The sequence below is a fragment of the Aphanomyces astaci genome (assembly GCF_000520075.1).
Source record: "Aphanomyces astaci strain APO3 unplaced genomic scaffold supercont1.2, whole genome shotgun sequence".
Lineage (NCBI taxonomy): Eukaryota > Oomycota > Saprolegniomycetes > Saprolegniales > Verrucalvaceae > Aphanomyces > Aphanomyces astaci.
The window spans coordinates 1,564,312-1,583,768 of record NW_009798265.1 but is presented as its reverse complement, the minus strand read 5'-3'; the positions used below and the strand labels follow the sequence as shown (position 1 = coordinate 1,583,768).

General features: G+C 53.2%; 8 protein-coding genes across 13 annotated transcripts; 4 read left to right on the top strand and 4 right to left on the bottom strand.

Annotated features, from left to right (window-relative positions):
* Positions 1 to 661: 661 nt before the first annotated feature.
* On the top strand, positions 662 to 2,663 carry H257_01453 (hypothetical protein). Its single transcript, XM_009824658.1, has one exon. It carries the CDS (start codon positions 728 to 730, stop codon positions 2,612 to 2,614), a length of 1,887 nt encoding a protein of 628 aa, XP_009822960.1. The 5' UTR covers positions 662 to 727; the 3' UTR covers positions 2,615 to 2,663.
* A 326-nt stretch (positions 2,664 to 2,989) lies between these two features.
* Positions 2,990 to 5,930, top strand: H257_01452 (hypothetical protein). The gene is made up of 4 exons (XM_009824657.1): positions 2,990 to 3,863; positions 3,914 to 4,162; positions 4,213 to 4,328; positions 4,381 to 5,930. Exons 1-4 carry the CDS (start codon positions 3,021 to 3,023, stop codon positions 5,885 to 5,887), a joined length of 2,715 nt encoding a protein of 904 aa, XP_009822959.1. The 5' UTR covers positions 2,990 to 3,020; the 3' UTR covers positions 5,888 to 5,930.
* A 106-nt stretch (positions 5,931 to 6,036) lies between these two features.
* On the bottom strand, positions 6,037 to 10,598 carry H257_01451 (hypothetical protein). Of its 3 annotated transcripts, XM_009824654.1 has the most exons (14): positions 10,292 to 10,598; positions 9,962 to 10,237; positions 9,824 to 9,903; positions 9,632 to 9,746; positions 9,447 to 9,582; positions 9,178 to 9,388; positions 8,958 to 9,096; positions 8,788 to 8,913; positions 8,399 to 8,729; positions 7,908 to 8,011; positions 7,534 to 7,847; positions 7,081 to 7,255; positions 6,678 to 7,025; positions 6,037 to 6,571 (listed from the first exon to the last, which is right to left on the bottom strand). In XM_009824654.1, the coding sequence occupies exons 1-14, from the start codon at positions 10,541 to 10,543 to the stop codon at positions 6,389 to 6,391; spliced, it is 2,790 nt and encodes a 929-aa protein (XP_009822956.1). In that variant the 5' UTR covers positions 10,544 to 10,598; the 3' UTR covers positions 6,037 to 6,388. The 3 variants fall into 3 exon arrangements, with proteins under 3 accessions (XP_009822956.1, XP_009822958.1, XP_009822957.1); XM_009824655.1 differs by lacking the exon at positions 6,037 to 6,571 and having other exon boundaries at positions 6,621 to 7,025; XM_009824656.1 differs by lacking the exons at positions 9,962 to 10,237; positions 10,292 to 10,598 and having other exon boundaries at positions 6,389 to 6,571; positions 9,824 to 9,959.
* Positions 10,599 to 10,614: 16 nt separating this feature from the next.
* On the bottom strand, positions 10,615 to 12,125 carry H257_01450 (hypothetical protein). Its single transcript, XM_009824653.1, has one exon. It carries the CDS (start codon positions 12,015 to 12,017, stop codon positions 10,926 to 10,928), a length of 1,092 nt encoding a protein of 363 aa, XP_009822955.1. The 5' UTR covers positions 12,018 to 12,125; the 3' UTR covers positions 10,615 to 10,925.
* A 195-nt stretch (positions 12,126 to 12,320) lies between these two features.
* H257_01449 (hypothetical protein) lies at positions 12,321 to 16,457 on the top strand. 4 transcript variants are annotated; one of them, XM_009824649.1, is made up of 17 exons: positions 12,321 to 12,396; positions 12,456 to 12,519; positions 12,575 to 12,656; positions 12,708 to 12,816; positions 12,866 to 13,041; positions 13,093 to 13,276; positions 13,325 to 13,639; positions 13,699 to 13,773; positions 13,858 to 14,231; positions 14,346 to 14,433; positions 14,486 to 14,664; positions 14,719 to 14,966; positions 15,013 to 15,238; positions 15,316 to 15,529; positions 15,581 to 15,663; positions 15,720 to 15,797; positions 15,855 to 16,457. In XM_009824649.1, exons 1-17 carry the CDS (start codon positions 12,376 to 12,378, stop codon positions 16,369 to 16,371), a joined length of 3,033 nt encoding a protein of 1,010 aa, XP_009822951.1. In that variant the 5' UTR covers positions 12,321 to 12,375; the 3' UTR covers positions 16,372 to 16,457. The 4 variants fall into 4 exon arrangements, with proteins under 4 accessions (XP_009822951.1, XP_009822952.1, XP_009822953.1 ...); XM_009824650.1 differs by having other exon boundaries at positions 15,720 to 16,457; XM_009824651.1 differs by having other exon boundaries at positions 15,316 to 15,663.
* A 478-nt stretch (positions 16,458 to 16,935) lies between these two features.
* On the bottom strand, positions 16,936 to 17,178 carry H257_01448 (hypothetical protein; the record flags this gene model as incomplete). Its single annotated transcript, XM_009824648.1, has 2 exons — positions 16,936 to 17,109; positions 17,158 to 17,178. 2 exons carry the CDS (start codon positions 17,176 to 17,178, stop codon positions 16,936 to 16,938), a joined length of 195 nt encoding a protein of 64 aa, XP_009822950.1.
* A 233-nt stretch (positions 17,179 to 17,411) lies between these two features.
* Positions 17,412 to 18,188, top strand: H257_01447 (hypothetical protein). The gene is made up of 2 exons (XM_009824647.1): positions 17,412 to 17,533; positions 17,586 to 18,188. Exons 1-2 carry the CDS (start codon positions 17,434 to 17,436, stop codon positions 18,107 to 18,109), a joined length of 624 nt encoding a protein of 207 aa, XP_009822949.1. The 5' UTR covers positions 17,412 to 17,433; the 3' UTR covers positions 18,110 to 18,188.
* A 383-nt stretch (positions 18,189 to 18,571) lies between these two features.
* H257_01446 (hypothetical protein) lies at positions 18,572 to 19,448 on the bottom strand. Its single transcript, XM_009824646.1, has one exon. It carries the CDS (start codon positions 19,396 to 19,398, stop codon positions 18,835 to 18,837), a length of 564 nt encoding a protein of 187 aa, XP_009822948.1. The 5' UTR covers positions 19,399 to 19,448; the 3' UTR covers positions 18,572 to 18,834.
* Between the last annotated feature and the right edge of the window lie 9 nt (positions 19,449 to 19,457).

Sequence of the window (19,457 nt, the reverse complement as noted above, 5' to 3'; positions counted from 1 at the left end):
CACGTGACAGCTTGAATAAAGTTGAATGTATCCCCTCGACAATGGTACACCATGATTTAAAGGAATCAAGGACCATGCTGTAAATACTTCATAGTAACGTTTTGATGTGTTTGTACTGACTGTAATACGAGTCGGACATCCAGTCGGACTCCTGTAGAAGTTGATCAAAACTATCAGAGGTTTGCCTTCACGATAGATTATACCTGCCATACATTATACAAATTGTGTCATTTTAATATGGTAGGATATTCTGCATATTAATAACCTTTATAACTAGATAAACATACGGTATCGCTGGCCTCGATAAAACATACTGACAATTGTATGCTATGTCTATCCGGATTCGGATAAAAGCAGATCAGTGTATTACGCAAGACCTTGCCGATACGCGGTACAGTATCCTGTTCCCGCATCTCCCTGGATATTTCGGCACATCACTGGTCTGCCACGCTAACCCACAATGCAAAAATGGTTTATAGTTAAACCTCCTATCCCGGTACCTGAATTGGCCAGTTGGAAGGTAATGGTTGACGTGCACCATAACATCATGTACAGTAGGTTTTGGGTTCGGTAGAGTACAGTACAGTACTGTACAGTCAGATTAGTTCACTCCAGTTTGCCTGCTTAGTTCACTCAAATTTGCCTGCTTAGTTCACTCCAGTTTGCATTGTCAAGCTGTTTGTGTTTGTGCAGTATCGATCGAATCCGTCACACACCAAATCACATCATGGGCAACAAGTTGTCCAACCTGATTCAGCAAGCGTCATCGTCTGCAAAGACAAACGGCAAACCAACTGTAACCGTGCTATATGGCTCTCAAAGTGGCACGGCTGAAGGATTTGCCAAGTCACTGGTGGCGTCCAGTCAAGGCACGGCGTTCACTGTTCGTGCCGTGGACCTGGCCAAGTTCAATGCTTCCACACTGCCAACGCTTTCCTGCGTCATCTTCGTGGTCGCGACGTTCGGCGAGGGCGGGCCGACCGACAGCGCCGTTAAATTCCACAAGTACCTTACAAACCCGTCTCTGCCGGCCAATGTCATGCAGCACGTCAAGTTCACCGTGTTTGGCCTGGGAAACAAGACGTATGCAAGGTACAACGCCATGGGTCGAGCTGTGAACTCGCGTATGGAGCAGCTCGGGGGGCACCGCGTGTATCGGCATGGCGAAGGCAACGACGAGGCATGCATCGAAAACGACTTTGACGACTGGCGACAAGACCTATGGGCTGCAATATCTGGTCAGTTTGCCCTACCCGCCGCCGTCTCGCAGCCACCTGTTTTTTCCGCCAAGACATCGCCGCCCGTCTTTGAGTTTGATGTCGTATCCGTCGCCTCGAATACCCGCTCCACTTCAAGCCCCTTTCAGGAGTATGCGTTCGCCACGCTCGTCGATACGCGCGAATTGCGTCAATCCACAGCGTCTGGATCGACGTTGCACTTGGAGTTTGACATCAAACACGCCGGCGTGACGTACGCGACGGCAGACAACCTGGCGATTTTGCCGGAAAACGACCCCGCCCTCGTCACCCGCGTGGCCACCGCCCTCCGCTTTGACGAAGACGGCGTCGTGGAGCTCAAAGCTCTGGACAAGGCGACCAAGCTGCCATTCCCCACCCCCGCGACCATCCGCACCATTCTGAGCCAGTACTTGGACCTGAACGCGGCGCCGCGCAAAGGAGCGCTGACGGCGCTGGCCCATTACGCGACGTCGTCCGTGGACCAAGACCGGCTGCTCCGGCTGGCGTCGGCGGACGGCAAGGCCGAGTACCAGACGTGGGTCGTGGACGCGCACCGGACGTTTGGCGACGTGATCGAAGCATTTCCGTCGCTGCAGATCCCACTGGTGGCGTTTATCCACATCTTACCGTCGCTGCAGCCGCGGTACTACACGATCTCGTCGTCGTCGGTCGTCCATCCCACCCGGATCCACGTGACGCTGGGAGTGATCGCGACGTCGGACCTACCAGAAGGCCGCCAGTTCAAAGGCGTGACGTCCAACTACTTGGCCAAGCTGGCGCTCCCCGACGCGGCAGTCCTAGACAAGCCAAAGGTGGCCAATCCGTACGGTGAGCAAGGCAAGAAACAAGTGCGAACGTGGCCCAGCATCCGCATGACCATCCGCAAGTCGACGTTCAAACTGCCGCCCTCTCCTGAAACCCCCGTGATCCTCGTCGGACCGGGCACGGGCATCGCCCCCATGCGCGCCTTTCTCCAAGAGCGTCACGCCCAAAAACAAGCCGGAGAAACTGTCGGGGCCACGTGGCTGTTCTTTGGCTGTCGCCGGCAATCCGAAGACTACTTGTACCAACAAGAGTTGGAAACGTACCAAGCAAGTGGCACGCTCTCCGACCTCCACGTGGCCTTCTCGCGCGACTCGGCGCAAAAGGTGTATGTGCAGCACTTGATTCGCCAACAAGGCGCGGCGTTGTGGAAGGTGCTGGCTGCGGGGGGGTACGTGTACGTGTGCGGCGCGACGCTCATGGGCACGGACGTGCACAAGGCATTTGTGGAGCTGGTCCAGACGCACGGAGCCAAGTCGGTGGTTGACGCCACGCGCTACGTCCAAGACTTGCAGCACAACCACCGATACATCCAGGAACTATGGTCTGCGTAAACAGTAGTAGTAGTAGTACATGGATGAAATAGAGATTTGCAATTACATACTTGTAGTTTTGAGTTTGCATTGGTCACGATTGTGATGGTGGGGGGGGGGACATGTGATCATTCTGTCAGAGCATATCTGGACGAGTACAGTACTTACATGTGGACATGTCCACCGATGTAGCCAAGTCGCTGGTTGACGCCACGCGCTACCTTCAAGACTCGCAGCGTTCGATACATCCATGAATTGTGGTGACGACCTTGAATGTCATTTACAATTACTCTTATAATAGTGTGAAGATTAAGATACCGTATGGGTTGTGAAAGGGCGTAAACCAATCATACTGCGTTGTTTCAGATTGGATTTCATCCAATCCGACATCTAGCCGAGAGGTCGCGGCAGGTTTCAACTTGAGGAAATGTCGGACACGCCGCGAGCCAAGTTCCACGCGCTCCGTCCGGCCGTCGGCGTGCCGTCTTCTCAGGCTCGGCCACCTGCCCTAGATGCGGACTCTGTCATGCGCCCTATTCTGCAGAGCAAGAAAGACTTTAAATCACCTCGGCGGCCGTCTAGGGTGGTCGACAAGTCGCATCCAGCAGACACATACACGGTCATTTTGCCAGAGATCTACGATGCCATCAAGCCAGAAAGTCGAGGTGAAGGCGATATGATGGATCGTAGGCACAGCTCCAACCAAGCGACGCGACCGAGATCTAATGGCCCCGAGGCAGGTGATGTGCTTGGTGGAGCTGCAACCAGTATACGAGTGGACGATGCAAAGCCACCTTTGGCCAGCGATGTGTACTTTGAGCTACAAAAGCAGTCTATGGGGATGCAGTCTCCGCGAGCAAGGCAGTCCGCCATGCAGCGCCACCTGTACCACGACAAGATGCAGCAAAAGTACCATGAGATGCGTGTGCTCCGTGCTCGTGTCAAGCAAATGGAGGCAGAATTGGCCAAAACCTCCTCCCAGGCTGCTACGTCGTCGTCGTCGGATGGAAGTCCGTCCACTGTAGACAGTGCCACCGACGCCCCGCAAGTGGTGGACAAGGCCTCGTCACCCGCCAAACCCCCTCAAAATGACGTGGCGTCGCGAGAACGCATGCAAAAGCTGGAACGTCATTTAATGCTCGCCAAGAACGAGATCGCGACGCTGAACGACCAGTTGGACGTGGCACGAACGAACGACAAGGCCAAGATCGACACATTGCAAGCCAAGCTCGAGCTGGAGCGCGTGGCCAACAAAGTTCTGGGCGAACGGGTACGCGGTCTTGATTGCGTATAAATCCAGTTCTTTTCATGAATTCGTAGGTGTTTGACGTGGATGTATCCCTTCGAGTGTGTGTGTCCAAACTGACCGAAGCAGAAAGCGCGCTGGCCCAGGAGCGGCAGGAGCGGGAAGCCATGATCACGCAGCTCACTGCCATGTCCCGCCAGGCGATTTCCGATCACCGCCGTCGAGCCGTGAGCAGCAAAGTCAAGGGGGTGATCTCGTCCATGGGCAAGGGAACGCTGCAAACCAAGCTGGACGCGACCACACAACGGCTGTTGGACATGGAGGTACGAGTAATCACTGTAAAACTCTTGGAAGACGTAGTGATGTGCAATAGAATGCCATGAAACAAGTGCAAATGGAAGCGTTGGCGTGGAAGAAGGAGGCGCTCCATCGACAAGCCATGCTCACCGAAGCCACGAGCGTCCACGCGACGTCGACGTCTTCTTCATCGTACGTACAGAATCACTTCGCCAGCGTAACACGAAATGAATCGTTTCGGTAGGGCGGGGTCAACATCCGCTACATTGACCAGCACCCAAGTGCCGTTGATTTCCAAGTTGCTGGATCTCAATTACGCCCACGGCGTCTCGGACCGAGTGGTGCCACCGCATGTGGCGTTCCATGGCGGGCGCATCATCGATGGCCATGCGCTGCAGCTGCATGTGGTGCACAGCGCCGATCCGTTTGCATTTCACGTGGTCGCGTACGAAAGCGCGTCGGCCCAAGAGGACATCGTGTCGTTCTTCGTCGATGACCTGCAGCGCCTGCTGCCACGTCATGGCTCGTTCAACACGACGACGCCCATGACGCCTTGTCAAATGACCGATCTTGTCAACGTCCTGTGCGATCACTTGGCCGTGGGGTTTAAGAACGGCACGTTTGTCTTGGTGGAGCGGTCGCCTTCTTCTGGACGGAATGTGGAAGAGCATGGGGCGAGTGGGGGGGGTAGCGCCCCAATGGAACAAGGGGAAAAAGTATGTTTGTATAGGGGCAATGCCACCATCAGTGGGAATTACGTGAGCGTCGTGGTGAACGAACTGTACCAACTCGGGTTTGTCGGCGCGTGGTCCCTTGAGGTTCTGGCGCTGTCCGTCGTGGACGAAGTCGAGTGGTCGGCTTGCTTTAGTGTCGATGAGGTCTCGACGCTGTGTCCGCACTTTTACGCGTACACGCCCCATGAAGCCAAGGGACTGGCGCTGGCGCATCTAGTCGACGCCAATCAAGTGCTGCTGCAGCCCCTCCTTCGCACTTTGGAAATCGACGTGCACAACCGACTCGTGTCCTCTGCCATCCCAAGGACCTCCGACGCCACCGCCTCTGTGTTGTCCGCCCCACCAGCCTCATCATTCGCATCGCCTGTCATCCCCTCTACCCCCCCCTCGAAGGCGTTTCGCCACCACGCCCTCACATCCATCCAAGGCAAGCTGTACTACCTCACGCTTCGAGAGCTCTGGGACAGCACTGCCCTCGTTCAAGCGTCGCTCTTCGACGCGTACCACGACACACTGGCGGTGCACACGTGGAGGGAGCCAGACCTGCTCGCAGTCATGCACTGCGCGGCGGTGCTGGGGATGCCGTCCCAGCTGTCGTTCCAACAAGGCATCGAGCTCGCGGCCCGGCCGACTCTGGCGCACCTGGTCACTGCGTCCCTCAACATGACAATCCAGAACCAAGTAGAACTGAGATTTGACCTCATGGCGAGGTCTCTCGGCCCATCGGCGCACTTGTGCCGCACGTCCATTTCAATGCCAGACAACTCGGCCGAGGTGGACGTGGTCGGTCCCGTGAAAGAAGCCGACGTGCACCGGACGCTGACCCAGATCACGTATCCCCAGGCTGCCAGGGGTCAGCGGTTACGAGCCGGCACGTTTGCCCTCGTCAAGGTCTACTGCCCCCCCGCCGCCAAGGCGTATGTGGTCAAGTTGATGCGTCTGGAAGCAGCAGCCAGCACCGACATACTAGTCGTGTACCACCGCCTCCCGCTCGAGTTTGTCTTGGCCTTGCTGTAAACTTAACTTATCAAACTACGAATAATACACTCATGATATCACACGACTGGCCGAGCAAACCGATACCTACCCGAACGAACGGACGACGAGTTCAAGTTTCGTTTATATAGAACGCAAGGCCAAGCTTGAACCCGTCGTCCGTTCGTTCCTGGAGGTATCGGTTTTAGGAGGTATCGGTTTTACGAAGTTACCCTAGTGTATTGAGGTATCATCCCAAGCACCACAAGTTTGCGGTACAACGTGCGCTACTCAGTAGCCTGTAACTCTTGCATAAGACACTACAGCGCCAATACTAAGGTGATTGTTCTACAGGTTGATCATTCACCATGTACCCTAGTTCAAGAAGTTTGTTCCTGTAGAACCTTGAGCTCGTCGTCCGTCCGTTCGTTCGTTCGTGTAGAACACCAGTTAGTCATTCGTGAACTCATCATGGCGTATTGATTGCCCCCCAACCAAATTGTGCGTAGTATTTGACGTTCAATTTGCATCAACTCGACTAGTTTATTCGACCGTCAAGTACGTGTGCAGGAGGTAGCTGGCAAGGTCCGTGGCGCCGCTTTGCTTGTAAATCAACGACAAATTGTACGCGGTTTCTCGGCACAGCTGGAACTCTGGCGCGACGTCCTTGCCTTCGTAATACCGCAACACGCGCTCGTACATGGCAATCGCCAAATGGTTCAGTTCCTACATAAATCCACGAGACTTTACATTCACATTGCCCAAAACCAACACTCAACAAGACCAACACTCAACAAGACCAACACCTCCACTAAACCAACATTCTTCGTACCAGTTGGTGGTAGGCGCGCCCAATGTTGTACCAGCTCTCGACCTGGCCCAAGTCGGACGTCAATCCGACGGCGTTCGCTTCCAACTGTTTGAAACGCGTCTGTTGGTACAATTGGAAGAACGCAAACGCCTTGGCGACGGTCATTTGGCGGTCCACTACCGTTCGGAACATGGACATGTTAAGGTAGCTGAGCCCAATGCAAAAGAGCGCGAGGGGGTCTTCTGGGCGCTGCAAGTGCGCGAGTGTGAGTTCGCCCACGGCCAACTGCGCCGAATCGCTGGCCGACGAATGGAGCCCCGCAAGGACCATCGCAGGGTAGCACTTGGGGTACTGCCGCAAAATCTTGGCCTACTCCACGAATCCATAATATTATATATATATATATATTCCAAATATTTCTTACGAGGAACTTCTGGTGCCACGAAAACACGCCCGTCTGGTTGATTACGTGGCCAAAGAGGTTCCAGTACCCGACGTTCATCGGCTCTTCGAGAATGTTGAGGCGCACACACTCATACGCCATGCGATTCTCCTTGTGCGTCAGCGAAATCGTCAGCGCCAAGAACCGGAGCTCAAATCTAATATTACAAGATAATACCATTGCATCAATATATATATATTAGTTACATCAATGTGATACATCCAAGCATACTATTAATACAAATATAATTATTTTAAAAAAGCTCACTCATATCGAATGAACCCAAGAACCGCCCCAATAGAATCAAATCATGGACAAACACTTTCGAGCGTGGTACATCATTGAATCTAAAACGCACGTTTTGATAATATATATAATACTTCAAACATAATCATTCGAATACTAGTATCTATCTATCGGAGCACCACACGGTACCTCAATTGCGAGTCGGCGATTTTATTGCTGCAGTTGACATCGATGAGCAGCTCCACGGCGCAAATGTGTTTGCCAACGTCGCACAGGGCTTTTGCCACGTCACGCACCATACCCACGTACTCGTCGGGGGAGAGCGCGTGGACCACGAGCACCTGCTCCGTCACCCGCATGACGACGCTGACCAGCGAGTTCCGCGTCGTGGGGTCGGTCGGGTTGACCAGATACGATTCCTTCATCGCAGTCAGCACATGCGAATGCGTAATGTTGAACCGGTCCAAGTCGCGCGCATCGAGCGACTTGCTGTCGTAATATTTCTATGAAATGTCGTTGGAATATAAATTAATATATTACGTTGTCGCAGATGGTAGAATTACATGCATCCGTCGGAGAAGCGACTTGCGGCCCAGCAGTCGCATCGTTTGCTGCAACGACAGCAGCACGAGGGGCAACGCAATCTTGACCATTGTGTTTGGTTCACCTGGAATGTCGAATATAATACACAATAACATCAGGGATATATATATATATAATATACAATAATATACAATAATATCAGGAATATGTATATATATAATGTACAATCATATCAGGAATATATATATATATATAATATACAATAATATCAGGAATATATATATAATATACAATAATATCAGGAATATATATATAATATACAATAATATCAGGAATATATCTATATATGAATATAATATACAATAATATCAGGAATATCTATATATGAATATAATATACAATAATATCAGGAATATCTATATATGAATATAATATACAATAATATCAGGGATATATATAATATACAATAATATCAGGAATATATATGATATTTAGATATTCAGGGGCGTACCGCTCTGCCACTGCATTCGACCGTACAATAAAAACAGTTTGAGGCGAATTCCATTCTCCATCGCGTGTTCGGAAAACCCAATTTCGTCCACGGCTGTGCTGTCTTCTTCTTCTCCTCCTTCGTCGTCATCGTCGTCGTCGTCGTCGTCGTCGGTGGGGACATCCTGGTCCTGGTCGTCGTCCGCTTTCGAACTGGTCGTCGTTGTGGGGGCCGCCGCCCAGTACGGTCGGATCGGTGGCAGCAGCACGGCGTCGTGGACAAACCCAAAGAACCCCAGTCCCCGCGCGGTCGCGCCCGTGTCGCGGCAAATGCACATGGCTTGCCATACCAACTGATGATTGCACACGAGGATATGATGCGTGGCGTGGTCGTACAATTCGTTGTGTTACCTCTGGGTCGGGGCGGCTGCCGTCGGCACCGCCTGATTGGTACGTGAGCGCTTGGTCGTAAAACTGCAGCGCCGTGTCCAGTACCCCCTGGCGATGGTATGCGCGCGCCATCATCGCATATACTTTCTACTGCGGGTGTCAACATACATGCACGAGGGCGTGCCACGTACGTCGTTGGCAAACGTCGGGCACAGCAACACGTTTTGCAATATGTCGATGGCGGTGCGATCATGGACTTGACCGGCCTCGATAAACGCTTCCGCCACGTCAATGTACAGGTCGCCGTACACGTCCACTTCGTGGTGGAACCTGATATAGGCAATATCAAATATGACAGGTTAACACATGACACTGTATATCATTTGTCAGAGGTACACCAACTCGACGTACAGTGCATCAAACATGGGCTGCGCCGTGGCGAGGTGGCCGAGGTGGAGGTGGCAGATGCCGAACTTGACGGCAATGTCCAGCGGCAGACTGTCCTCGTCCAGCGGCGTGTTCGGGTGGCTCCGCTCGTGCATGGCTTCGATGGCGTGGATCGCGGCTTGGTACCGCTTCAACGTGATGTACAAGTCTGACACCATGTTGACCGCGTGCAATTCTACACGAGTGGTGTATTGTGAGTCACTGGAACGATAGTGTGAGTCACTCGACAACACCGAATTGAGAGGCGTCGTCGGGGTGTGTGACAGCGTTTTGAATGCACGTGAGCAGCGCGTCGATCGCGTCGTCGTCCTGGCTGTTGGCGTGGTAGCACTCGGCCACTTGGAGCCACACCGAGAGGTCCGTGGGGGTCTACCGAAGAAGAAGAACATTCCGAGAACGTTCCATCCAATCGACATACCAAGTTGGCCACTTTCTTCAACGCTTCCGCGGCGCGCCGGTGGTCGCCGCCCTCCTTGCACATGTCGGCGTACGTGTAGAGCGTGTCCACGTCCTTGGGGTCGGCTTGCGTCGCCCTGTAGAACCACGTGTGACATGTCATTGTGACGTGATCAAGTGTGGTATGTCATGATGACAGTATCACGATGTGTACATTTTGTAGCAGTACAACGCTTGGTCGGAATTGCATTCGTCCTTGGCCATCCGACCCACGCGGCGCCACAGACCCGCGTCCTGTTTTCACAAGTGAGTAGTTCGATGCATTGACATGGGGAAAATGGGCACAGCCGACCGTGGGAGTCAACGAGCAGGCGATCAAGAAGAATTGGATGGCTTTGGCGCGATCCTGGAGTTTCTCGTAGATCACGCCCAATGTATGGTACGGGTCAGGCACGGTGGGCGCTTTCTTGACGAAATCCTTGAGCATCGCGATAGCTTTTGCGTGGTCGCCAGAAATGTACGCGGCGTTCGCCTCCCCCATCAGCTCGGCGTACTCTGGAGGCACGGGGTTCGTGACGCGCCGCCGCCGACCGCGACGTCGGGGAATTCCACGCTTCTTTCCCCAGAGCTACAAGGACATGTCATTTAGCACGGGCGACGAAAACAGGATTGCAGGGCGTACTTGACGCTCAAGGTCTGAGTGGTCCTCGTTCTCCATGTCCAGGTCTTCCGTGGACGCTTTGCGCTTCTGGGAGAAAGCTCGCTTGTCTTCCACTTCTTCATCTTCATAAGCCTCTTCTGACTCCGAGCCATCTTCGTACATGGATCCGCTGCTAGGTACATCTTCCTCGTCTTCGCTCAGGGCCGTCGCCAACAATGTCTGGAACGACATCGCCGCAGTGTCTTGCGAGTCGGATAATCCAACAGGGTTCATCCGCCAACCAAAGTGTCGTATTTATTGCTTCAGCCAATCAAAATGTACTCCGGAGTATGGAGTGTTGAAATCGCAGAAATAACGCCAACACGAACGCAAGTGGACAAGCAGTCCATGTGCCCCTCGTGCATTCGGTGACGTGGTGGGTCGTCGTGGTGACTGTGCTAGTCTCCATCGACTGCCTCTGCATGCTGGGCCCGAAGTTGGGCGTGTTGCGTCCCGTCGAGCTGGGATAGACGCGAGCAACGGATGGATCTTCACGCAAAGGCAGTTCAACGTCGTTGAGGTGCTTGTCTTGCTCGTGCACCTTGTCGGCCTACGTCGTCACAACATCACCGGTGTCCATGGCAACCTTTGAAAGATGCATGTCTGCACATGTCGATCATTCTGCTGTCCGACTATCCCGTGATAATTGGTGCTTCTGCCTCAATGCGCGGGACTGTCGCCGATTCCAAAGACCGTCGCGCATATGCAAGTCATGTTGGCCAAGCAAGGGTGCGGCTTGCCATTCGTCATACACGTCGTCGTACGATCTTCCCATGTTAAGCTGGATGATCCCATGTATAATTTGCTTAAACGTGATTATTTTCGTCTGCGAAACACAAACAGGCGCTCGAATCCTTTGGTGCCGAATGGTTCCAGGGCTAACGTGGTCTCCAACTTCCACACAGGACTTTCCACGAGGTCGAAGAAGCGGCCGTCGCCGTTGGCCCCGCCGCGCCCTTCGCCCACGTACACCAGTGTGTCGTTGTCGTCGCTGCTTTGCATGTACCTCGTCACGCAATTCAGCGCCATGGGACCGGGGTCGGGGAACACGAGCAACAACACCCGGCCGCGAAGGTGGCGGTGGGTCATCAGCACGGACTCGTTGCCGGCGAGGACACCCGGGGCACCGATGCGACCGCTTAGCGGAAGAGTGGCCATGTTGTCGTAGGCCAGGACGTCGATGTGGTAGGCATCGCGGAGATGCGCCGCCCATTGGCCGTGGCCGGCGCCGAGTTCGACGACCCCGCGATGCCGAGAGAGGTTCGAGATGACTTCCATGGCTTGGCGGGTGAACTTGACGCATCCATAGCGCTCCACGTGCTTGTTGCGCATCTCTGGCGTGATGCCAGGACCATAAGCGGTTTCTGTGAAACGCTGGGGCAAGGTGGCTATCGCAGCCTTGTCGTTGGCGGCAGCGGCAGCTCGAGCGGCCGCTGCTAGCGCCACCAAGGTAGTTTCGTCCTTCGCGCGTCCTTCGAGTCCTTTCTGCAGACTTGGCCATGACATGAGTCCGCTTGCATCGGGGTTGGAAGCGAACGCTGCGAAATGCGCGGCGTCGCTCCTGTCCCCCGTCGACAACGACGCCGTCGTCCAGCCCCAGAAACTTTGGAAGGGTTGCAGCAGACCCCACGATGATGGTGGCGGCGGTGATGCTTGTGTTGGCGCCGGCTCTCGTGTGACTGGCTTTGCGTTTACCGTAGAGTCGCATCGGGCTTGTCTGGAGGTGACGAGCACGCCTAATGCCGCAGAAGTTGTGGCGGCGCTGTTCCGCAGTCGATGCATGCTAAAAATGCTAATCAAACCGATCTATTCGCGACTTGATTGGTGATAATGTATATTCGGAAAAAGTATTTAAATTAGATTCTTTTATTTAATTATTTAATTTACTATTAACACTTGACTCCGAATTCATCCGGAGTATTTATAAAGCTCGCCGGATAATTCTTCTGCTTTTAAAACAATCGTGTTTGATTGGGTAACGTTTTATCCAATCAAATGTAGGGTTTCCAAGATCGATCCAAATCCACTGCAGTTGAAGGTGGGGCGGCACGAGCAAAAAGGACGCCATGTTGCGCAACAAAGTCACGGTACATGCATGCACCGCGAGAGGATGCCGAGTTGACGTCAATCATATGTGCATGAATAGCTTGCGATGGAAGCTGGGAAGATGCGTGACGCAGCGCATGGCCGCGAGGACGTTATTCCGCGTGGTACGTCGACAGATCCATCACAACATGTGCTATGTGATGAACGGACCTTCCGTAGAACGGCATGTGAGCGTGAATAAATTTGAGCGCAAGATGAAGTGGTTGTCGAGCGAAGAGCACTACCGGGTTCGCATCAGTCGGTATGTATGGAATCAATTGCCTTCACGAACATGGAGACTTCACGATCGTAGGTGGTTGGATAATGGAGTCCTTGGACTTGTCTTGGACATCCTGGAAGCTGTCGTGTCGGTGGTCTTCGCCATCTGCTACGTCGTCAACTCGTACTCCCCCGGTCCTGGGGTACATACATACATCCTTCTCTATGTCGTCACATGTCTTTTCCATGTAGATCCCTGCCGACGTGTGGACTGTGGAACTGAGTTGCGCGCTTTTTTTCTTGACCGATCTCATGTCCCGAGGCATTTTGCTCGCGGAATCGTTCAAGTCGATGTTGTGCTGGAACACGTTCATCAACTGCCTCGTGATCCTGCCCGTGTATCCTGCGGCCATGTTTGTGCCCACGCAGTACGTCCCTCGTATCCCTTTCATCATCTTCATGACCTGTCGTCGCGATAGTTCGTTCTGGCACGGTGGCGGGTACTTGCGTCTGATCTACCCCATCCGATTCCTCAAATGCTCGATGGAAATCCGTGCCGTGTTGCACCGCGGGCGGTCGTTCATGTCCCCCGTCATGTTGTTTGGGTTGATGGCGTACTTCAAGTTCTTGTCGGTCATCTTTGTCGCGGCCGGCGTCATCCAGGTGAAATGATTCTCCTCCTCTTCTTCTTCGTCATGTTCATTTGTCTAGATCACGGAAACCTCGTTCAGCGCGGACGTGACCAACGACGGCGACTGGACGTTCTTCAACTCGCTCTTCAAGTCCATCTTGACGTTTGTGTACGTCGACTACCCCCCCGCGGAGAACCCCGTCTCCAAGATCATCGTCGGCACGCTGCTCGTGTTCTTGCTCATCATCATCCCGTACGAACTGTCCAAACTGTTTGACATCAACTCGCTGTACTCGTCCTACGAGCACGACACATACCACCCGTCGCACCACTCAAAGCACATTGTCATCTGCGGGGACTTGACGCCGCAGCGCATCGAGCAGTGCTTTTGGGAAGTACGTCGCATATATTGCTTCTCTTTTGATGGATTGAGTGGTCACCATGCATCGACTAGATCTTCCACGACGACCACGACCTCGTCGACATTCGCGTCGTTGCCATGTGCGACGAAGCCCCGCCTTCGTCCATGGTACATTGTTGTCTATCGTCAATTGCTTGCTTGTATTTATTTATTGTAGCTATACTACCATTGAATACTTCTTACTTTGGTCAGGTGGCGCTGCTCATGGATCCGTTCTTTGCCAAGCGGGCGGTGTACATCCAGGGCTCGGTTCTGGACGCGGACGCCGCCACCCGCGCCGCCTGCGATACGGCTGCCGCCATCTTTGTGCTCACGCGCAAGACTGGCCACGAAGACGTCAACGTGTCTGACCACCGCACCATCATGCGCGCTATCGAAGTGCGCCAGGTGTCCCCCGCCGCGTCCATCTTCGTGCAGATCCATCTCTCGACCAACCGCCATCTGCTCGAGGCGTCAGGAATCACAAACGTGCTGTGCATCAGCGAAGTCATGCACTCGCTCTTGGCGCAAAACTGCTTTTGCCCTGGCTTTTCCACCCTCATGTTCAACCTCACGGCAGCGTTGAGGTCCATGTCTATATCATACTCTCGCATCATTCTGGATATATATATTATTAATATTTCCGTTGAACATATTTGATTCTCGTATTGTTCAATATGCATGTGTTTATTTGTACTTAGCGACGTCAAGGTGGACCACACGTGGGAGTCGCGGTTCCTCCATGGCGCGTCGCATGAACTGTACTCTGTCACATTGCCCCCGTCTCACGTCCGTCCGGATATACATCACGTGGGTTGAACCATTTGACTCGTGGTTGTAGGTCGTGAGCGGCCTCACGTTTGCCGAAGTGGCCGTGATGGTGCACACGCAGTGCCAAAGTGCGATTCTGATTGCCATCCGCGTCCCCGTGCCCGAAGATGACGCCGACGACGACAGTTCGAGCAGCGTGATCATCCTCAACCCGGGCAATTCGTACCTTTGCCACGGAAACGAGACCGGGTACAATAGCTATCATTACTAGTAGAGTTGTACGAACGTGGTATATGTACGTAGGTATGTGATTGCGCGCGACCGAACGCAGGCAGACCTGGTGCTGGGCATGGCGAAAGATCCGAACTGGGGCTCGTCGCACTCGGCGTCCACGTCGACCTCCAACGGGGCGAACGACCCGCTGGTGCCCAAGGCATCACTGCAACAAACCGCGCAACTGACGCCGGACAAGGCGGTGTCGTCCCCCACGGCGGCGGCGATCGCCAAGGACAAGGTCAAGCACCTGTCCAACCCCACAAACATCAAGCGAGGTATTCAGATATGCTGAGAGTGATGTGTCATTTATGGGGTTGGTAGGGCTGGGGGCGCGAAAGAAGCGGACGGCGCGCACCATCATGTGGGCCGCGTCCAAGCTGCAAGAGACGTCGGAACGGCACAAGAGCAAGAAAATGGACGAGTTCGTCGTGGACGACGTGCCCAAACTGCACTTTCCCCTCAAACCGATCGTGGTCGTGTCGTTGGGGTCTGTGTTTCCTGAGAATTTAGAGTTTTTCATCGCCCCACTGCGGGCGCCCACCGTCAAGTACGTTCTTCCTATGTTTATCAATAGACAATGTGGACATGTTGGAGATCTCAGTGGTGGAATCACATGTGACGTAGAGATCATCACCCGATCGTGCTCATGTCGTCCGAACTGCCGTCAGAAGAAGTGTTTGCGCACATCCGGCCCTTCTCGGATGTGTTTCTGGTCAAAGGCGAGCCGACGCGGTTGGGGTCGCTCAAGCGAGCGGGTATTGAGATCGCGTTCAAAGTGGTGCTGTTGTGCAGCGAAGAGGACTTTGGAACGGCGTCCAACCAGTTGCTGGCGGATGCGGTGCGTCTCCCCTTCTCTTTTTAGTGAATAGGACGAGGATATCTCTTGTAGACGTCTATTGCAGTGCACAAGAGCATCACGTCGCTGTTGGGGCCTCGAAACGCGCCCATGGTCGTGACCAAGCTCGTGAATCGGTATCTATTTTAGGACATATTTGACAGAAATATGTGTGACACGGGTGAAACTGTAGGTCGAACGTCAACTTTATCTCGCACAACCTCAAGCAAAGCGGGTGGTTTGATCGTGGCCGGCCGCCGTCCACCACGTCGTACGTCGTCACCTGACCATCATTCGTCACGCGTGTGTTGTACGGGAATGAATGTAGCGACACGATCAAGTTTTTGTGCTCGCCGTCGTTCGCTTCGGGGCTGACGTACTCGACGGAACTGTGCGACAACCTGATCATCAACCACTTTTTCAATCCCATGATCAAGGACATTGTACGGGAGCTCGTGTTCTCCCCCCTCCGCGAGAGCAAACTGTACCCCGGCAAGTCCAAGTTTTCCGCGTTCGAACGCAACTTTGCCACGTCGGGGCTTCAGCGCAGCTCGCTGTTTACGTGCGAACTGCCGCTGGACTTTGTGGGCAAGTCGTTCGCGTACTGCTTTGAGTACCTCTTACTCAGCGACGCCATCTTGACGTTGGGGGTGTACCGCTGCCTCCCCCCGGACCTCGTGCCGGGCGTGTCGCCCCAGTCGACCGCCAAGGCGCGCATTGAAAGACACGAGACCGAACGCGCGGTGCCCTTTGGCTACGTCTACCTCAACCCCCTCGCGTCCGAAATCATGACTGGCGACGACCTCCTCTACGTGCTCAGTCATAAACAGCCGTGCTGGGCCTAGCATTTCATACAATAATCACAACAAAGGTTGGGCTTTATATTGACAGTGTCATTATTATAGATTTCCATTTGTGTTCGATTGCAAAGCAGACACCTTAGACAGGTACAACACCCACAATGTCTTGTGCACCATCATACACTGGTTTGGTCGATGCATCCATCAGTAGCCCTGATACATCGAGCAATCTACCCTGCATGGCGTCAAATTTAGTTGTAAATCGCTTTGAATTGGGTATAATTTCGTGTTGTGGTTTCTCGTTGGAATTTCAATCGATTTGATTGGCTACTTCAGTTGAGCGCAAATTTATTAACCAATCAAAACCTTCTCAATGAAATTTAACCAATCAGATCGATTGTGGATCGGTTTGGTCGGCGCGATCACCAGTACAAGTTACATTGAAAATTGATGATGTCGCTATAAAGCTACTTATTACGTAGTAAAAGGTTTGATTTTTCATATCGTTGTTAGCGTCGTCCTTGCTACACTACCATCGGGAACCATCAACGCACTCCACAATAGCTTGGACATGACATTATTCACAACTCTAGAGCGGATCATCGTTCGTTACCCGTTCACAGTCAACGCGCCAGAAGTTGAGCAATAGACGACCGACCCAGCATGCAAACCAAGGAGGCGGGGCTCGGGAGTGTTGGTGGATCGAGGCGGGAGGGGGGGGCGGACGGATGTTGGGGGGATCAAGAGGTGGCGAAGGGGCTTCCGTGGACTGGCTAATGACTGCTGCACTACAGATTGGCCAAAGAGCATGCAAGGATTGGTATTGGCGACCTGCATGAGTTGGAACTCCATAGGGTACAGTACTGTAGTACTTACACCAGTAATTATTTGCTAAAAGAAACCGATCTGTTGGCGAATCAACTACATGTATGTAAAAAGTACAAGGACTCAACCAATTCATTCATTTTCACACTGTATTTTCTTTATTAAAATAATGAAAATACAGTTTTAAAAAACTGGATTAGTCCATGGAGTACTTAATCGAAAATAGGGTTAAAAATGAATTATTATTACCACTGGCATTGCTCGATTGTTTCGTACAATAAGATGGCAGACGCCGATCCCACAACTCCGCAGCCGGCAAGCAGTCCCTTGGACGACTCGTTCAGCATCATTCAGTCCATGCTCACAGGCTTCGCTTCTGGAGGTACATGAGTCGCACACCTATCCTGACGACCGTGACACTTTCTTCTGCGTAGGTGCCGTCGGCGCCAGCTGGGGAGCTACCCTTGCGGCACTCCGAGGCGAACGCGTGGTCTTCTACGCTGCATCTGTCGGCGCCAACTTTGCCGTGGCCTCTGCATCGTACGTCACCTTCCATCAGATCATCTCGAAGAGACGCGGCCAGCGGGACATGACGAGCTACGTCGTTCCCGGCACCATCACTGGTGGAGGGCTTCTCGGGCTAACGGGCTCATCCGTCCGCGCTGTTCAAGGCGCCGCCGCGGGGTCTGCAGTCGGGGCCGGCATCTTCTTTGGTCTGAAGTACTTTGACCAGTGGCGCCAAGCCACCGCCATCGAGCGGTACATTGCCAAGTACGGCCCCGACGCCATCCACGACGTGCCTGGGACTTCCGACGCCGCGTTCGTCTCCCCGGTGATCGACAGCATCGACTTGCCGTCTCTCATTCCGTCCTTTGTCAACATCTCAGAAGAAGAAGTCGAATCGCGCATCCAAGCCCGATTAAAACAACTCAACGACGATGCCGGACGACTTGAGTAAGCACCCCCGAAATGTTACCATAGAACGCATAATATCTCGAGCTTGCTATTCCATCGCTCCAATGGAGGAAGGTCGCACCGTACGACTTTTATCCTTGTAGTACTAGTACTAGTATACCTCACCGAGCTCGACGAGCAATGCAAGCGTAGCCCGACCGTAAGGTCAAGGGGATTCGAGTTCACATCAAGGCAAAATCCACCAGTATCGACGATGAACAGTAGCAAGCAAGATCTGCAGGTGGTAGTGTCACATGTCAGTTCAATATGCAGGAATGCCAAACCATGGCTATTGTTATGAGACTTTGGTATTCCCCTATACTTCATTCAGTACAGCCCAGCAGTCAGTCGTTCATGGCACCAGACTCGACATTATATATGCACAGCATACTCTGTATCGCTGCACCTACTACACTGCTGTAGGTTTTACAAACACGAAATGACTTTGTGCGTGCCAGTGTGCGGAATCCGTTCATCCCCCAACTGCCTACTTTGTTGTGCCTGCGTAGTACTATATGCGATACAGGTACGTATACAATATGTCAACGGAATTCAATCAACCCAGTCGACCCCGTGAGGCTCGGTGGCTTCATAAATTCCGCCCGGACAGAAGACGCCAATGGCTGCACCATATTCTGGTGTGGCCAAGTGGCAGTCAACCCAGAAACGGAGAACAATCGCAACCGATTTTATCCAAAGTTATCAGCAGCACCAGCAGAGGCACATCGCTTACTCTTCAATTTCGATGTTGCCCTTTTCGGACACGTAGATACCATCCAAAAACTTACGGATATCCTTCTCCTTGACCAAGCACGACTGGGTGATGTTGGCGGCGTCCTGGGACACCTTGGCAAGGTCGATGCCGCTGAGCTCGATCTGGTCCTTGACGTCGGGCGAGCGCACGTAGCTCACGCCTTCGGACAAAGTGACGCGGCGCACGCGCTTCTCACCCAAAAAGTTGCGGATTTCCACCGTGTTCTTCTCGAAGGTCACGTTGATGGGGAAATGGGCATACACGAAGCGCATCTTGTATTGGAAGCCGACGCGGACACCCGTGATCATGTTTTCGATGTGCGAGCACACCGTGCGCACGCACGCGAGTTGCTTGCGGTTGCCGAACCACAAGTCGACGCGGAGCGTCTTCTTGTTGACGCGGCGCAAGTCCAACGTCACGTGGGAGAAGTCGCGGGAGATGGTGCCGCGCTTGCCGGTCACGGTGATCTTGCGACCGCTCAAGGAGAACTTGACATCTTCGGGGATTTCCACAAGACGGGTGCTGAGCAATTGACGCATACTGTTTCGGATTCGGTGCTGAACGAAAATGACATCCCAGCGCCAAGTCGATCGTTGCC

Bases quoted from the DNA above. Each gene is read 5' to 3' on its own strand.
- H257_01453 (XM_009824658.1), top strand. From the start codon at position 728: ATGGGCAACAAGTTGTCCAACCTGATTCAGCAAGCGTCATCGTCTGCA.
- H257_01452 (XM_009824657.1), top strand. From the start codon at position 3,021: ATGTCGGACACGCCGCGAGCCAAGTTCCACGCGCTCCGTCCGGCCGTC. The intron at 3,864-3,913 runs GTACGCGGTCTT...ATGAATTCGTAG, and splicing joins ACAAAGTTCTGGGCGAACGG to GTGTTTGACGTGGATGTATC. The intron at 4,163-4,212 runs GTACGAGTAATC...GATGTGCAATAG, and splicing joins AACGGCTGTTGGACATGGAG to AATGCCATGAAACAAGTGCA.
- H257_01451 (XM_009824654.1), bottom strand. From the start codon at position 10,543: ATGAACCCTGTTGGATTATCCGACTCGCAAGACACTGCGGCGATGTCG. The intron at 8,914-8,957 runs GTACGTGGCACG...CACCCGCAGTAG, and splicing joins GCCCGACGTTTGCCAACGAC to AAAGTATATGCGATGATGGC. The intron at 7,848-7,907 runs GTAATTCTACCA...GACATTTCATAG, and splicing joins CGCTTCTCCGACGGATGCAT to AAATATTACGACAGCAAGTC.
- H257_01450 (XM_009824653.1), bottom strand. From the start codon at position 12,017: ATGCGACTCTACGGTAAACGCAAAGCCAGTCACACGAGAGCCGGCGCC.
- H257_01449 (XM_009824649.1), top strand. From the start codon at position 12,376: ATGTTGCGCAACAAAGTCACG. The intron at 14,665-14,718 runs GTACAATAGCTA...ATATGTACGTAG, and splicing joins TGCCACGGAAACGAGACCGG to GTATGTGATTGCGCGCGACC. The intron at 15,664-15,719 runs GTATCTATTTTA...GTGAAACTGTAG, and splicing joins GTGACCAAGCTCGTGAATCG to GTCGAACGTCAACTTTATCT.
- H257_01447 (XM_009824647.1), top strand. From the start codon at position 17,434: ATGGCAGACGCCGATCCCACAACTCCGCAGCCGGCAAGCAGTCCCTTG. The intron at 17,534-17,585 runs GTACATGAGTCG...TCTTCTGCGTAG, and splicing joins CACAGGCTTCGCTTCTGGAG to GTGCCGTCGGCGCCAGCTGG.
- H257_01446 (XM_009824646.1), bottom strand. From the start codon at position 19,398: ATGCGTCAATTGCTCAGCACCCGTCTTGTGGAAATCCCCGAAGATGTC.